Here is a 16479-nt window from a genome sequence, read left to right as displayed (position 1 = left end):
TGTCGAGTCTGGAATGCTGCCAGGACTTCCCCAAGTGGGGAGAGAACGTCACGAGAACCGTCTCTTCATTGTCTTGTCTGCTTTCTGCCAAACTAGCGGGGAGATGCACAGAACATTCTGGACGCTCTGCTGGACGGACATCTGGAGATATATCTGAGTCCTGGCCAGAGGGGAGAAGAGACGCTCCCAGTCTGGCCTGCGGTGTGCCGTTCGCGTCTGGCGCCCCACGCCCCAGCGCAGGAGAACAGGATCGTCTCTCCCGTCCAGACCGGCCTATATCTACATCACTTCACCTCCACCTCTTCATCTCCCTTCCCTCTCTCCTGTTCTACACGTCATCGTTCTTGTCATTCTCTCTGCTGGTTTTATAGCCACCATGGTAGGAATTGGACCACGGCGCAGACCCTCCCGCAAGGGTGCGTTGCAGACACTGCTCTCTCTTTCCCCGCGTTGTCCAGACTGCTGACCATGTCCACCCCAGGTTCCATGGCCGACGTGCCAAAGGACCTTCTCCAGCAGATCAAGGAGCTGGAGGACCTTTTTACCGTCGATACCGTCAAGCTGAAGCAGATTGTTGACCACTTCGTGAAGGAGTTGGAGAAGGGTATGTCGCGTGCTGTCGCCGCTTCAACTCCTACCCCGCGTTTTGCTGAATACGCCTGATCCATACTGACATGCACACTCTACAGGTCTCAGCGTTGAGGGTGGGAACATTGTGAGCTTTCCCCGATCCTGTTCAGCAGTTTTTTTTTTTCTACAGAGCAAATGCTGACTGACATCCTCCAGCCGATGAACGTCACCTGGGTCATGGGCTTCCCCACCGGTCACGAGCAAGGGACCTTCCTCGCCCTCGACATGGGCGGCACCAACCTGCGCGTCTGTGAGATCGTCCTGACCGAGGAGAAGGGCGAGTTCGACATCACCCAGTCCAAGTACCGTATGCCCGAGGAGCTGAAGACCGGCACCTCTGAGGAGCTGTGGGAGTACCTGGCCGACTGCCTGCAGCAGTTCATCGAGTACCACCACGACGGCGAGAAACTGCACACCCTGCCCCTGGGTTTCACCTTCTCCTATCCGGCTACCCAGCACTACATCGACCATGGTATCCTCCAGCGCTGGACCAAGGGCTTCGACATTGACGGCGTTGAGGGCAAGGACGTCGTTCCTCTCTTCGAGGAGGTCCTGAAGAAGCGGGTACGTGAGAAGATCCTCGGTCGATATATATATTCTCTTATGAAAAACATGTGCTGAACTGATTTGTGCAGGGCCTCCCTATCAAGGTGGCTGCTTTGATCAACGACACCACCGGAACACTCATCGCCTCCTCGTACACCGACCCTGAGATGAAGATCGGCTGCATCTTCGGCACGGGCGTCAACGCCGCGTACATGGAGAACGTTGGTTCCGTGCCCAAGATTGCCCACATGAACCTGCCCCCGGACATGCCTGTCGCGATCAACTGCGAGTACGGCGCCTTCGACAACGAGCACGTCGTCCTGCCGCGCACCCAGTACGATATCATCATCGACCGCGACTCCCCCCGTCCCGGCCAGCAGGCCTTCGAGAAGATGACCGCGGGTCTCTACCTGGGCGAGATCTTCCGTCTGGTCCTGATCGACCTGATCGACAACAAGCCAGGCCTGATCTTCGAGAACCAAGACACGTCGAAGCTGCGCAAGCCCTACTCCCTGGACGCCTCCTTCCTCGCTGCCATCGAGGAGGACCCATTCGAGAACCTGCAGGAGACGGAGGAGCTCTTCGAGCGTGAGCTCGGTATCAAGGCCACCAAGGGCGAGCTCGAGCTCTGCCGTCGCCTGGCCGAACTGATTGGCACCCGCGCCGCACGCCTCTCCGCCTGCGGCGTGGCCGCCATCTGCAAGAAGAAGAACATCGAGTCCTGCCACGTCGGCGCTGACGGCTCCGTCTTCACCAAGTACCCGCACTTCAAGGCCCGCGGTGCCCAGGCCCTGCGCGAGATCCTCGACTGGAAGCCCGACGAGAAGGACAAGGTGATCATCACGGCAGCCGAGGATGGCTCCGGTGTCGGTGCCGCGCTCATTGCGGCGCTGACGCTCGACCGCGTCAAGGCGGGCAACCTGGCTGGTATCCGGGACGCGGGCGACATGAAGACCTTGCTTTAAACGGGTGTTTTAGGTATAATGTGACACGGTGTTCTCCGAGGCAGGAAATGCGATGTGAATTGCGTGTGAACTTGCAAAAAAAAAGACATGTTTCCAGTTATTCCTTTTTCCTTTATGATTTTTATTTTTTCCTGAACTTACCCAATCATGACCAATGCTGATGATGAATCGAATCCGGTTTGCTCGGCCTACGATTTTTGATTTGATCGATAGATAGATTACGATGCTCGGTTTTGGTCTCTCTAGTCTGGTTCGGTCAATAGAAAGACAGACAAGACGGATGAATATACATATACATACATGTTATTATATACTACTATACTGTACTAGGCACCTAGCCAGGTATATACTTATCTTATAGTGATCACGGATTACAGACTTTTTTTACGTGGGACAATCCAATTGAGATGTCTCCTTGATCTGCTCTTATCTGATCTATATCTATAGCCAGTCTTAAATACACCAGGTCACTAACAGAGCACAACATGGAGTACTATGACTACCTGATGCTGTTTGCACACAGGCCGATAGAATAAATCGATTAATTACCTAACCTATCCAAGCCATTGAGAGATCCTATGTGGATCTTCTATCTACCTAATCTATAACACAGACCTCGAACTTTTTTTTCTTTTCCTTTCCTTTCACTTGAGATATACATACATACATTACTGATAAAACAGACAGATCTACCCATGAATCTCCCACAACCGGATCCGGCCCTGCTCGTTCGCGACCGCAAGCAGGTCCGAACCGGGCGAGATCGCGACGGCCGAGATGCGGCCAAAGGGCGTGTTGGACGTCGGCCAGTTACGGTAGACGGTGCAGGAGGGGAGGTGCACTATCAATTTGTCAGTACATCTGATCTGATCAATTCTTTTTTTGCTTATCAATGACGAAAGGGGAAAAAGAGGGAAGGGGAGGGAAGGGAAGGGAAGGGAAAAGGAACATACCCAATTTCAACGCGTCGCGCTTCCACCGACTCGCCATGACGAGAAGCTGTCCGTCAGGCGAGAAGACGAGGTGACTCGTCGGCGTGGTGAGGTGGTCCAGCGTGCGGAGCGGTTTAGGGTTTCTTGGGATGCCCGCTTGGGCATCCTTCTCCTGCTCCGCTTTCTTCTTCGACTGCCATTCACCGTGCGCCGCGGCCCAGGGTCTGCGATCGTAGATGTTCACGATACCGCTGGAGCTGCCCACCGCGACCCAGCGGTCCCCGCCGAGATGTTTCCGTCCGGACTGCCCGCCCAGACTGAGCACGGTGGTGCCGACGGCACCTTCGTCCTGCCAGCGCGCGACGACCCGACGCAGACGCCCGTCCCATTCGGAGATCTCACCGTTCTTGCTCGCGACCGTCATCCCCTCGCCGTCGCTCCACCACGCGAAGTCGGCGACGCCGCCGCGCCCGTCGACGCGCACCTGCGCGATCCACTGCGCGGTGCCCGAGTCCAGGACGTTGATCAGGCCGCCGCCCTTGCGGGCCGTGCCGACCAGGCCGATGTACCGCCCGCAGGGGGACAGTTTGAATCGCTCCATGGACTTTTGCTCCTCCTTGCGGTCGGCGGTGCCGTTGACTTTGGAGACCTTGCCCGTGTCCAGGTCCCAGATGTGGAAGTAGCGCCGGCGGCCGGAGGCGAAGATCTTGTTGCCTGTCGGCGGGGCGAAGGCGGACGTGTGGATGGGCGTGCGGCGGATGTGGAGGGAGGTGAGGAGGGGGTTGGGCGCGGACGCCTGCGGGGAGATGTGGTGCAGGAAGAGGGTTGAGGCGGGTCCGGAGGAGAGAAGTAGCGGGTAGCGTGGGTGGAAGGAGAGGGAGTCGACGGAGGACTGTTGATAGTTAGCCAGCGGAATTCAAACAATGTGAAGCAATTGGAAGAAATGAGAACGTACCGGTTGATCTCTGCCGACATCCTTCAGTCTCTGAATATCCAGCACCTCCTGGCGGAGCTTCCTCTTCCCGCCCGTCTTCTTGTTATCCTCGATCTTCGTCAAGTTCGTGACATCCTGCATGAGTCTCGCCAGCGGCTGCATCGACATCTCCTCTTCCTCATCCGTGTCCATCTCATCCGCAGCGTCACTAGAAACTTCCTCAGACTCATCACTACCGGTCGTGATGGCCTTCTTCTTCCGTCGCTTGATATTCCGCTCCGGGTCCGCCCACTCGGGGGTCGGATGCAACCGCTCGAACTGCCTGCGCAGCCGTCGGATGTATTCCTTACCGCTAATCAGATCTTCGCCCTCCGTGAGACGCAGTTTTCGTAGTCTGTGGTGGCCGGCAAGGGAGACGGTGAGACGCTCATCGTCGCTGTCGTGCCATACGGCAGGCGTAGTCTTCTCCTCGTCGCCTTCATCTGACGGGGTCTCGGGGCTCCGAACGACGTCTGTAGTCGCGTCCGCGGTACCGGAGTCGAGGAAGAAGAGCTGTAAAGCAAACATGTCAGTAAAACAATTTCAACCAAAGAGGACGAGGGACCACGCACATCAGCATCAGCAATATCATCCAAGCCCTTCTCGTCGTCCCCTTCCCCGTCCTCATCAGCCCCCTCAGATCCTCCCTCCCCATCACTCATCAACACCAGATCCCTCGTCCCCCGCTCCTGCTGCTCCCTCAACGCGCCGAAAAAGCCATCCTCGTCACCGAACAGCAGTTTCTCAAGCTTGCGCTCCGTCTCGTCCTTCTCGGGAATGTCTTTGAGTTCGACGTCGACTTCGCCGCCCTTGTGGCCGTTGTGGTCGCCGTCCACGCTCATGTTCTCGTCTTCGCTGTTGCTGACGTCGTCATCATCATCATCGTCGCGGTTGCGTTTCGACAAGGGCGCGTCTTCGAATTTGACGGATCGGTCTTTGTGTTTGACGCCCATCTTTTTTTATTTGTTATCTGGCTGGGGCGTTTTATTCAATTAGAAAACTCCGCGGGACAATCACGTAGATCTTCCAATTAAGAGAGCTCACGATATCCTGCGAAGTTCAATACTATCAAGGGAATAGTGGTACAGTGCAAGAGACAAAAAGAGGAAGAGGGAGGAGAAGAATGCACACCCAGTGCACAAGCTTGCTTGCAAAAGTCGATCGATATCTGGATTTTTCTTTTTTCGAGCGGGCGCGGGTTAGCGCGGGCGGTGCGGCGGGCGGTGAAGACTTTCTTGGCGGTGCCGATAACGTCTTTTTCACCGTCAGTGATAGATAACCGCTTAGAGGGGGTCATGAAACGGTGACACGGACATCGTGGGAAAACTATTTGAAGGGTTATTATTAGAAAAAAAAACATCGGCAAGTTTCCACCGAGATAGGGGGGCAATGAGAGTGAGACAGAGATGGCGCTAAAACATGAGCACGATGCACATACTGCCAGCTAGTAGTTGTTACTCCACAATGTAGCTAAACTTAGGTACCCTGCCCAGGTATGTAGGGCAGAGCTATATCTTGACAATAATTTATTTTTTAGATAGTAAGAGGCACTAGTCTTGGAGGAGGCCGGATGGCGGCCTGTGTATATATATCCCTGAGAACGGACTTTGAATTTACTGAAAGTAGTCCTAAAAACACTCCCAACTGCCTAGTTACTTTCCAGAGGTTCCATATCACTCAACGAGTGCATTTTCCAGTAGAAATGTTAATCCGAGAGGCGAACACTTGCATTCACACGGAGGATCGTAAAGCTCTGACCGAGATATACCCTTCGCAGTAAAGAAAGTGGTATGATGGATCAATGCGTGCCCTTCGAAGAACACAGAACGGTACAACCCGATGTTTTAACCCAACCCAACGCCATTGATGCTCCAAAAGGTATCAAGACAACGAGAAAACCAAAATGCATAACCTTAAGCCGGAAGTCACTCAGACTGTTGTATTTGCGAACTTTGTGCAGGGCAGGTTAATAGCCGTTCGCACCGCGGCTACTGCTCCCACGACCATTGATGGAGCACCTGCCCATGTACTCCCCGTCAACTGCCGGATCATATTCAACCGAATTTCGACGCGTCGCCGTCCACCTTGGTTTCCCCTTTCCTACCAAATCATCGTCCGAGTCGTCCAGGTCGCTGTCATCCAGAGCAGCGAGGAAGGCGCTGCGGCGATGTCGGTCGTCATCCAGCATGGCGTTTTCAAACTCATCGTCATGCGACGCAAGCCGCTCATGGCCATGCGGGATGGGCTTCTTGATGAAGGTGTCGATGATGTAATACTGGACGGCGTTCATGATGACGGGGAACAGGAGCATGACGAAGAAGATCTGGACCGCCGTGTTCCCTTCCGTCCATCGCAGGGCCCAGTCCCCAACTTCGACGACAAATGGCACCAGCTGGATGATGAAGAAGACGCATATCTTCATCCCCAGCAATCCGATAAAATAGATGATCGACTGTTTGAACCACCACATCGCGCGGGGCGGGTGGCCGTAGTTTCCCGACTCTATCGACTCGGGAGGATTCGCGAGCGGCGTGTACATGGCAAGACGGTGGACGAAGCGGAGGATGAAAATGAGGATCGGGATCCCGAGAGTGGTCTGCAGATAGAATTGTTAATTAAACAGCCTGCATTTTCCTGGGATCCAGCGGAGCTACTCACGTCAATCCCCAGGTTCAGCAGGTAGAATGAACACGGATTCGGCTGGTATTTCGACGTCATCTCGAGCTGACCGGCGGAGAACATGGACATGAGCAGGTTCGCTCCGTGCAACATGGCTGAACCAAAGACCTGCTTGGAGGCGTCGAAGGCCCAGATCTTCAGCGGCCGCTGCGGCCTCTCCCTCCACCGCTTGTAGACGAGAGACACCAAGGCCAGCGCTCCGAGTGCTGCCTGCACCAGGAGCGAGAATGGGCCCAGCAGCTTGCACTCCCCGGTGTTTTCCCCATCCGAAGAACCGTTGTCGAAGGCACCCGGTACCGGGACGGTGGTCGCAAGTAGCGTATAGGGCATCGTCGGGAAGGGCGTCATGCTGGAATAAAGGGTGCCGGTAGGCGTGATGGCCTGGGACGATGTCGTCGCCATGGTGGCCAGCGAAGAGAGGACAGGATGGCCCATGGCAGCTGTTCTGCCTTGGAGAAAAGAGGGGTTGACGCTACCTGAGCCGGCGATGCATGGGTTGGCACGCAGGCTGTTTCAAAAGGCGGGAATGGCTCTCAGCGGTGACAAAATCAAGCATCGACAGGACCGAGGCCCAGACAGACCCGGCCGGGCCAGACACGAAATATATAAAGAAGCAAAGGGGGGCCCCTTTCGCAGCGGTGAGGGACGTCGAGGCGGAGTCGAGCACATGGACCAGGCTGATAGATTAGCTGGTCAGCCACCGCGTCCCAATAGAACGTCACGCCGGGTGGCTAAAGTCGCTTGCCCAGACCCCATCGCAGCCAGAACGTCCAGCAGCCTGTTCTCTGCAGACTCCCGCTGCTCTCCGGAGAGGTGGGGTCCTGGATGGGGTATCCCCAAAGACCACACGGTCGAGGCATCGCGTAGATCCTCCGCATAGGGCGTTGCGGATCGACGCATCATGATGCGCAGCGCAGAGTCTGTAGACACCACCGTGCACCACCGCCTTGTTTACACAACTACGCCCACGTGCACAGTAGATAGGCATCTGTCCCAGCGACATTATAAAATAAGGGTATTTATTGTGGCCGAGGCTAAGCTATATGGATAATAGTAAAACCATTCATCAGGAATTCAACGGGAGGAACCATGCCTCCGGGGTACAATCTGCATCAATCTCTCTGGGCCTGGCCAAACCTCATTCTGCAGACAACGTTCAAAACCATGAAACTCAGAGAACCACAGAAAAACCCATTGGAGCAGAACGCCGGAAACCCCACAAACCACCTATTATAGACAACACAGAATATTCGTTGCAACTCCGCAAGCAGCCGGATGTCTGAGGGAGTGCACGCGACGAAAGAGACCGGGAGCGGGACATCATTCTATTCCATGCTGCTTTTTGAGGCGTTCTAAATTCTCCTGTCTCTCCGCAAGATCCTCTTTCGACCGCAACATCTTCTCTGGCTGGTGATATAGGACTGCGGCAGCCTCTCATCAGCATCAATGCATCCGACGGTGCATGGTCGGTGTCATGGACAGATCTGCACTTACCGACAAGGTATCGGTTTTGGAAGTTGAAGCCGTTCAGCTTGTCACACGCCTGCTTGGCGTCGACCACGTCCTCATATACGACGAAAGCGGTTCCCTTGGAGTGGTTCGCAATGCCCTGGCGGATTTGACTGGAAGGAGGACGTCAGCATACGCGTTCAGGGAACAGTCAACTCCGCGCAGCGGTGACGACTGGAACATGTTTACACGATGGCCTACTTACCGGATGGGACCGAATTTGCCAAACAGGTCAAAGAGCTGCTCCGCAGTAACGTTGTAGCTGCCCAGAAGATGTCCTGTCAGCTGCAGTGTCCATGACGGAGTATGGGATGATGTGCGCAACGAAGCTAGCCTGCGCAAGACGGACGTCCGAAATCGGTCCGGCGGGGTGAATCAGCGGCAGGGACGCACCTGAGGTTCTTCACAAAGAGAATGCTGGAGGAAAGGATCACGAGTCAGCAACAAGCATATCCAGTACGTAGTCAAGGACAGCATTCGAGAGCACAGCGGAGCTGGAGGGGCTCACGCGGGCAGGACCTCGCGGAAAACAGATAGAGGGGACTACCTACCGATTAGCTTCTGGGGCGAGCTTCCGGCTCATCCTTGTGCGGAGACAGAACCAGGGAGTTGAATGCCAGGAAGAAGGCTGTTGAGATCGAGGTGATATGGAGGGTGTGTAGAGGGGAGGAAGAGGCAGTGGGAGAGGAACAAGCTGGAGAGATCGAGAGCTTCGAGCAGACGGAGGCGGGAGTCCGAAAGGCGAGCTGCGCGTCTTGCCTGAAGCGGACTAGGGCCGCCTCCTGTAGAGCCTCAGCGCTCAGCGCGCGAGACGAGGCAGAGAGAGCAGATGGGAGAGATGGCCAGAGAGACCAGACGAGGAACACGGGAGACTCCAGAAGAGAGCGTATCTCACCGTGCGCCGTGTCCCTGTCGCATCCCCAGGCCCGTAGAGCGTGGTCTGTAGAGACGCAGCGCGGAGAGGCGCCGGCATGCCCGGCCGGAAACGACGTGCTGCACCTGAGGGCGCCGCGCCTCCTCGTCGCCTCGAGCTCTCCTCACCACCGCCAGCATCCTCAATTCCCACGAGCATCGCTCAATCTCCTCTGCTTCATCGCCAGATCCTGCGTCGACCCGTCCTGCAGCTTGTCCACGCGCTGCCCGCGCCAGCCTCCCTCCCCTGCGGCGCTCTGCCTCCCGCGCTCGCTAGTCGCTGCTCGACTTGGCCGAAGCAGAGCAGAGACTCTACTTCCCCCAAGACTCCGCCGCGCATCCCATCTCCCTCAACACCCACCCTCGACCGACCGTGTCTCTCATCCAGCGCCATCTCCCTCCCCGTCGTCCATCGTGCGCTCTCGACTCGGTCAGGAATGACTCTCCCATCGCCCGCGGTGGTCTCTCTCTAGCCCGCGTGGTTGAACACCCCCGCTTCCCTCCCGCCTCCTACCCGACATCCTTCTCCTCCGTCCGCCTTCCTCGGGCTCGTCCCCTCGATCCCATCTCTCAGTGCCATCATGGCGAGCGCTACGTCCTTCCTGAACCACCTCGGTGGTCGTCCGCCGCGGTACCGCACTCCCTCGCCTCCGCGACGCGCCATCGAGCCCATCTCGCCCTCCACCACCGACTTCCGCATCATTTGGAACGAGCGCAGCGCCTTCAGACCCGCGAGCTCAGAGCGCGAGCAGTACACACTCAGCGATGGAGGATACGGAGCTCCAGATGCTGAAGGCCGTCAGCAGCAGCCCGCTCTGGATGGCGGGGCTCACCACCGGGCGGGTGGCCATGGCAGGTCAGGTTCCACGATCGATGCCCTCGCGACAATCGCTCTGGCGACGAGTCCTACTTTTGCGCCTCTCTCCTACGAGCCTCCGTCTCAGAAAGCAGCTCTTGCGCATCCGCCGCCGCCTCCCGATCCCCGCGACTCCGTCGAGCGGCCGGCCAAACGTGCGCGGTCGGAGAAAGAGCCGTCACCTGTCCTCGAACGGCCGGGCAGCAAACCGGCACCAAGTCACGCTTCCGTCCTCGACAGCATGAAGACGGATGCAGAGTTGCTTCTGAACTTTGCCAGGCCCAGCAACTTCCCTCCCATTCCCGACGCGTCGAAGCCCAGAGTGAGCATTGACGAGCCTCACCGCTACGGGGGCGAGGCCAAGTGGCATACAACACACGGGTTTGCTAGCGCCGGTCATTCTGCAGTGGATGAAGACAAGTCCGCATATGCATTTTCTGGCAATGGAGTCTCTTCGTGGCGTATGAGATCGCGATCAGATGGCTCCGCAGCCGTCTCGCGGCCTGTCATACAGGGACTGAGGCCTAACACCAGCTCCTCTACTCTTCCGTCCATCAGTTGGCACGACGAAGACGCCGACAACGGTTGGACCCAGGCGTCTGAAGCCCATGACGGTGTCGTCCCACACACAAAATCGCAGTCCGTTTCTGCATCAGGAAACGATGTCGTGCAGCCCTCGACGGACGCTCTTCCGAAGACGAAAGAGGAAGATGAGGACTCGGACGACTCCAGCCAGGCCAGCTGCGCTGCGTGTAATCTGGTCCGGATCCCTATGGGTGGAGAGGAGGAAAGTGAAGTTACGTGGATCAACTGTGACGGCTGCAAGCGATGGTTTCACATCGTCTGCGCTGGATTCAAGAATGACCGTGAGGTCCGGACGGTGGACAAGTTTATCTGCCGTGGATGCAGGCCAATCCACGGGCAGACTACCTTCGTGCGCAAGTCGTCTCGGGCACGCACGGCTATAGACTATGCCGGTCTCAACCAAGGGCTTGTCAAGACCTCTACGGAGACCCCAGAACATCACTACATTCGACCAATTAAAGAAGGGAAGATCCGTTTCCTGCCGGAAAACTTCCCCCGCATGAGACCAGAGTTGGTCACTGCCGAATACTTCGAACGAGGCAACGGCATGACGGAACCTATTGTCATCCCAGCCTCGCTGAACACACGCAAATCAGTCACCCCCGTGCAGTCGGACTTTGATGCTCTCGTCCAGGACGCTCCAACGCAAGAGATGTTTGATGAGTTGCTGGAGCATCTTCCCGATGACCGCGAACAAGGCCATGAGGAAGTGATCGACTGCGGTCAGGATCTGCTGGACATGGTCATCCCCGAAGGCCTTACGGTCAGGAAAGTCGCAGAGCTCTATGGCCCCGAAGAACGAGTGGAGGTGATCGACGTCAAATCTCAGCAAGGAGAAGAAAAGAAATGGAACATGCAGAAATGGGCCGATTACTATGAGGGCACTGGACCAAAGGTCGTTCGGAACGTCATCAGTCTCGAAGTATCACAGAGCAAGTTGGGTAGGCTCCTCCGCAGACCCAAGATCGTCCGCGATCTCGATCTGCAGGATGCGGTGTGGCCCGCGGAGCTGAAGGCAGTCGGAGACTACCCCAAGGTCCAGTTCTACTGCCTGATGTCAGTGGCTGACTGCTACACCGACTTCCATATCGACTTTGGCGGGTCTTCCGTTTTCTACCACATCTTGAAGGGGAAGAAGACATTTTTCTTCATACCACCGAAGGAGAAGCACTTGAAGAAATACGAGGAGTGGTGCAACTCTCCCGCTCAGGACACCACTTTCCTTGGAGATCAGACAAAAGAATGCTACCGCGTTGATCTTTCAGAAGGTGATACAATGCTTATTCCAGCCGGTTGGATCCACGCCGTCTGGACTCCCGAGAACAGTCTTGTCATCGGTGGCAACTTCTTAACAAGAATGAACTACGGGATGCAGATCAAGGTTGCAAAGATTGAGAAAGACACCAAGGTCCCGAGAAAGTTCCGTTACCCTTTCTTCCAAAAGATTCAGTGGTATACAGCACTCAAGTACCTGGAGGATGATCCCATCCCTGAGAGCGTCCTTGAAGCCTTCACTCGGGATGAGAATTATCGTTTCCACCGGGAGTATCCGATTTACTATGAGTTTGGAGAGCGCGCAAACACAGCACCTCCCGGGACCAGCTATTACAATGCGCGGTACTACTCGCAGGCCGAATTGGAAGGCTTGCCGGATCTTGCGAAGTACCTGCTGCGGACAGCGTTGATTGCAGGTGGCTACGCCGTAGACGGGGTCACTATGGAGGACAGGAATGCAGTCAAACGATCCATCCCGAAAGGAACAGGTGACCCCATCGAGACCGTCAGAAAGTTCGGTGTGTGGATTGCTTGGAAACGAGGGAACGAGCCAGCTCCCCAGTGGACTCGTCCTGGTGCGATAGCGCTCAATGCCAAGGTCGACTTGGGAGATAAAAAGCCTGCAGGTCGGCCAAGCCGTCGGTCTGAACGCACCGCAGAGAGCCAGCGAATGTACGCTGAAAGACAAGCTGTGCGGCGCCTGTCTGACCAGACATCCGATCCATCGAACGGCGTCCCAAGCAACTACTCTGTATTGTCAAGCAACGGTGCACCGATTCCGCAGAAGGCGAACCCTAACGGTATTGGTCTGAAAGAGGAGCCTTCGAAACCTCGAAATGTCCAGAAAGGTTCCGGCTTAGGACCGAAGAGGGTCGCCTGTGATGCCTGCCGCAAGCGACGGATCCGATGCCGCCATAAGGATGAACAAAACGATACGTCCTTGAAGCTGTCTGCAAAGCAGGCGGACGTCTTCGGCTCTGACATGAGTCTGCAAAGGCAGTCCGCATTGGCTCACGATGCAGCTTCTGTGTTGAACTCCCTTGCTGCTGTTGCTACAGAGGCAGGTCTCCAAGGTGTTGTTGGCAACATGCAGGGCGTCGACCGGTTCGACATGTCTCGCATAGATGGCAAGATCGACCCGGTCCTTCTGGGCACCTCTCACCCGGCTTCTAAACCGAACGATCTGAGCCCCGATGGTGTGAACTCTAGCAAGAAGGGAAGAAGCAAGGCCTGTGACGAATGCCGGAAGAGCAAGGTTAGTACCTCCTTAATAGTTCGTCTCAGAGCTTCTTTTGCTAACCGAGCGCCAGCGTCGCTGCATACACGATGAGTATGGCCGGATTGACCCGGTTAAGGCCCAAGAGCGGTCGAAGCCCCGAGCTTCAGGCTCAGCCAAGCGACCCAGACCTGTTGACGAGGGTGCCACTTCGACGGCGAACAAAAAGCCGAAGCAAGAGATCGCTGCTGGAGTGGAGAAAGCAGAGCCTCTTGTTCGGAAAGAAGACGAAGTGGCAACGGTGCAAGCAGCCCCGGTGCTTGATGCTGCCAATGGACCGGTGGTCTCTGAACGTCCCCATCTGGACACCGCCAATGTTAAGCCGTTCGCAGCCAATGGTGGTGTTCCAGAAGGAGTAGAAACAGAAGTTGCTCTGAATCGGCACTCATATGCGTCGCCCCCGGCCTTTAAAGCGGATAAAATTGAGACCAACGAAGTCACCTCTATGCCCGTGCCTACAGAGCCCGCCACGTCTCTGGTCTCTCCACCTACCTCGCTCGCGGATGAAGGTGATGTTGCCCCTGAGCGAGTAGATGCTGACATGCGGTTCTCCGTCGAGGGGGAGCATGAAGGAGAACACCCCACAACGATGCACTCGCCAACCTATAGCTCTCGTCATTCCTCTCGTCAACCTCGACAAGTAGAACGGTACGTACCGGAGTCGCAACCAGTCAAAGCTGCGAAACCTGCTTCACGGCCTTCTTCTGCCCGTGGCCCATCCGTCGGCTCGACAACTACCGGTACGCAGAGGAAGACTACACCTGCACCTCCATCGTCTGGGAAGAAACCTTCTTCGCGACCCTCCTCGTCCCACGCGAAGAAGAGTGCCTCTCCCGTTGTTGACAAGAAATCCGACCGAGGTGCGGGCTCGACTTCGACCGCCCATCCAAGCAAGAGTGTGAAGCGCGAGCGGACCAGCTTTGCGGAGAGTGAGACAGATGCAGAGAGCTTGCGGCTGATCCGGGAGCTTCAAGAGCAGGAGTTTGGGCTACGGAAGCGAGGGACCAGGACCTAGACGTGGATACAGTTGCCTCAAGCATTCTTTTGTTAATTTCGTCGCATTTCCCACCATTTCCCACATGAACACGTTGCTTTGTTTGATATCCTAAAGTTGTTGTCTGCGAGGGTCGAATCAGGATGGCCAATCGGGGCGGGAAGCTACTGGTATGGATCAATTGGTTGCAGATTTGTCGGATTGGGCGACAATGAAAGCGAGATATGCTTGCAAACTCCCGGAGTAATGTTTATGTTTACGGTATCGGCGTTCTGGTTGGGATGGATGTGTTATTTTGGGCTCATTGCTTTTCAGTTTTTATTTCTCACTTTCCTTGTTATACCACTTTCTCTCTTTCCAGTTCCGTTCTGCATTTAAACTAGTTTTCCGCATCCTTGTCAGTATTTTTCCCCTTCGACCCCATCATTGTTTTTTGCTAATCCGTCCCATCATCTTTCTGCTTGTTGATCCAGCGGCTTTTCCTTCGCGTTTCTATCCATCACATTGTCGCTTGCTTGCTTCTTCTGTATGTACTGTGTGGCTTACGGCAGATATCTTCCCCCCCCCCCCCCCTTCGTTTTTCTGGCCTTTGCGGTTGGTAATCATTTTTGTTACAAAGTCTCTGCTGAGAGCAGACATACTTAACCAGATGAGTCCTTCTGTTGTCATGTTGTGGTTAGTGGTACATCGACAAGAACTGCAATCTATACAAATACGGTTGTTTTTTCATCCTTCCTTAGTAGATGTCTGCATAAGACCTGTCCTGTATTTCGGGTACACGTAAGCGCTTCTCGTTTAGAGTACTTTTGGACATGTTCCTGTGATATTGTAACATTGGTAGCGTCTTCACTTACTAGTATGTGTTGGGACTTGCTGCCTGGCAAAGGTTGCGTCATTATTGATTAGAAGTAGGTATATAGATCGTAGTGCTACCATTTTTCTATCGTAGTCACTTATCGTTTTTGTATTCAAATCGTCCACAAGAAAAGAGATCTCATTTTACTGTCCAAGACATTCAAACTCGATCTGAAAAGCCAGGTGTATCAATATCAACCAACTGGTCCATCAATATCCATCTCCCATACCTATTTACCTACCTACCTACATAGGTACCTCCATACCTCAGCAATGCCATCCCCACGCAAACCCACCTCCCTCCTCTCCCTCCTCCAAGTCCTCCTCCTCCTCCTCCTTCTTCCTGCCACCACGACCGCTCTCACCCTCCACCTCTACACCGGCCAAAAATGCACCGGCCAAGCCCTCGGCTCCTGGACCGGCGGGCCCCATCAGGGCTGCCAGACGCTCTTCGCGGGACAGGCTACGAGCGCGATCGTCAGGAATAACAGTACCAGCGTGAGCGGTGCGCCGGGGGGAGGCGTCGATGGCAAGAATAATGTTCTTTTCGAGGAGGTCGTGTTCTTCCGTGGGGGGAAGTGTGATCCGAAGATGGAGATCGTGAGGAGTGGGAGTCAGGGTCAGGAGGGATGCGTGAGGGCTGTGGGGTATGGGTCTTTTAGGGTTAGGGGGGTGAAGAGGGGAAAGAAGGGGGAGAAGGAGAAGGAGGGGAAGGGGAAGATGGTGGAGAGGGTGTATTAGCTGAGGTACTTGATTGATTGATAAAGGGGGGTTGTTTTGTTTGTTTGAATGTGTGTTTTTGGGCGAGGTTTGATGAGGACGGACCTTGATTGGTTTTCTGGTGGGTGTGTCTATTGATTTGCTATTTCATTTGCTTGCTTGGAGTTTGAGATATATGGCGGGATGCTCTATCAACTTTACTTTCATACGAGATGGGGATGGGATGTGTGAAACGGCTCCCGGTCAGTACTTATGATTATGAGGATTGGGGGAGTATCGGAATAGTTGGATTGCTGTATTATCGTTTTGCAAAAAGTGAAAAAAGGACCACGCAGTCTCATTGCTCAGATATCTTTTCATAAATCTGCATTGTCTAGGCATCATCACACACTCTCTGGTCAAGCCCTTACCTATTATATATGTATGGCCTTGTTTTGTCCCGTTTGATCAAAAGAATGAATTCGAGGCAACAAAGCAGGTACCATTTGCAGCGAAGTCAACAAGACCCCTTAATATATAGATATATATACTGCAATATATATAAGATTAACCATAAAAAAGAAAAAACAAAGTTAAGAGAAGGGGAAAGAAAAGGAACTAACTACCTAAAATATATCAAAGAAAACAAGAAGTGTTGATACGTATGGATGGGGCTAAGTACAAATGAAAATCAAACAGCTTCCAGAAAAAAGAAAATTTCAGGAAATCAAGAAATCCTCGACTGTAACATATATCCCATATCCATATCCATATCGTAGCTAATTCATCCATT

General features: G+C 54.7%; 8 protein-coding genes across 8 annotated transcripts; 5 read left to right on the top strand and 3 right to left on the bottom strand.

Annotated features, from left to right (window-relative positions):
* Positions 1-376: 376 nt before the first annotated feature.
* Positions 377-2141, top strand: VTN00DRAFT_4628 (uncharacterized protein; the record flags this gene model as incomplete). Its single annotated transcript, XM_069431071.1, has 5 exons — positions 377-416; positions 482-604; positions 690-715; positions 787-1194; positions 1266-2141. 5 exons carry the CDS (start codon positions 377-379, stop codon positions 2139-2141), a joined length of 1473 nt encoding a protein of 490 aa, XP_069290143.1.
* A 689-nt stretch (positions 2142-2830) lies between these two features.
* Positions 2831-4999, bottom strand: VTN00DRAFT_4627 (uncharacterized protein; the record flags this gene model as incomplete). The annotated part of the gene is made up of 4 exons (XM_069431070.1): positions 2831-2982; positions 3095-3965; positions 4029-4559; positions 4619-4999. 4 exons carry the CDS (start codon positions 4997-4999, stop codon positions 2831-2833), a joined length of 1935 nt encoding a protein of 644 aa, XP_069290142.1.
* A 1013-nt stretch (positions 5000-6012) lies between these two features.
* Positions 6013-7160, bottom strand: VTN00DRAFT_4626 (uncharacterized protein; the record flags this gene model as incomplete). The annotated part of the gene is made up of 2 exons (XM_069431069.1): positions 6013-6642; positions 6705-7160. 2 exons carry the CDS (start codon positions 7158-7160, stop codon positions 6013-6015), a joined length of 1086 nt encoding a protein of 361 aa, XP_069290141.1.
* A 608-nt stretch (positions 7161-7768) lies between these two features.
* Positions 7769-8008, top strand: VTN00DRAFT_4625 (uncharacterized protein; the record flags this gene model as incomplete). Its single annotated transcript, XM_069431068.1, has 1 exon — positions 7769-8008. One exon carries the CDS (start codon positions 7769-7771, stop codon positions 8006-8008), a length of 240 nt encoding a protein of 79 aa, XP_069290140.1.
* Positions 8009-8045: 37 nt separating this feature from the next.
* On the bottom strand, positions 8046-8817 carry VTN00DRAFT_4624 (uncharacterized protein; the record flags this gene model as incomplete). The annotated part of the gene is made up of 5 exons (XM_069431067.1): positions 8046-8146; positions 8220-8347; positions 8440-8496; positions 8628-8651; positions 8786-8817. The coding sequence occupies 5 exons, from the start codon at positions 8815-8817 to the stop codon at positions 8046-8048; spliced, it is 342 nt and encodes a 113-aa protein (XP_069290139.1).
* A 388-nt stretch (positions 8818-9205) lies between these two features.
* VTN00DRAFT_4623 (uncharacterized protein) lies at positions 9206-9619 on the top strand (the record flags this gene model as incomplete). The annotated part of the gene is made up of 1 exon (XM_069431066.1): positions 9206-9619. One exon carries the CDS (start codon positions 9206-9208, stop codon positions 9617-9619), a length of 414 nt encoding a protein of 137 aa, XP_069290138.1.
* Positions 9620-9727: 108 nt separating this feature from the next.
* VTN00DRAFT_4622 (uncharacterized protein) lies at positions 9728-14153 on the top strand (the record flags this gene model as incomplete). Its single annotated transcript, XM_069431065.1, has 2 exons — positions 9728-13117; positions 13173-14153. 2 exons carry the CDS (start codon positions 9728-9730, stop codon positions 14151-14153), a joined length of 4371 nt encoding a protein of 1456 aa, XP_069290137.1.
* A 1107-nt stretch (positions 14154-15260) lies between these two features.
* VTN00DRAFT_4621 (uncharacterized protein) lies at positions 15261-15728 on the top strand (the record flags this gene model as incomplete). Its single annotated transcript, XM_069431064.1, has 1 exon — positions 15261-15728. One exon carries the CDS (start codon positions 15261-15263, stop codon positions 15726-15728), a length of 468 nt encoding a protein of 155 aa, XP_069290136.1.
* Positions 15729-16479: the final 751 nt, after the last annotated feature.

Source organism: Thermoascus crustaceus (genome assembly GCF_041956765.1).
Source record: "Thermoascus crustaceus strain CBS 181.67 unplaced genomic scaffold VTN00scaffold_2, whole genome shotgun sequence".
Taxonomy (NCBI): domain Eukaryota; kingdom Fungi; phylum Ascomycota; class Eurotiomycetes; order Eurotiales; family Thermoascaceae; genus Thermoascus; species Thermoascus crustaceus.
This window is presented reverse-complemented; position numbering and strand designations above follow the sequence as displayed.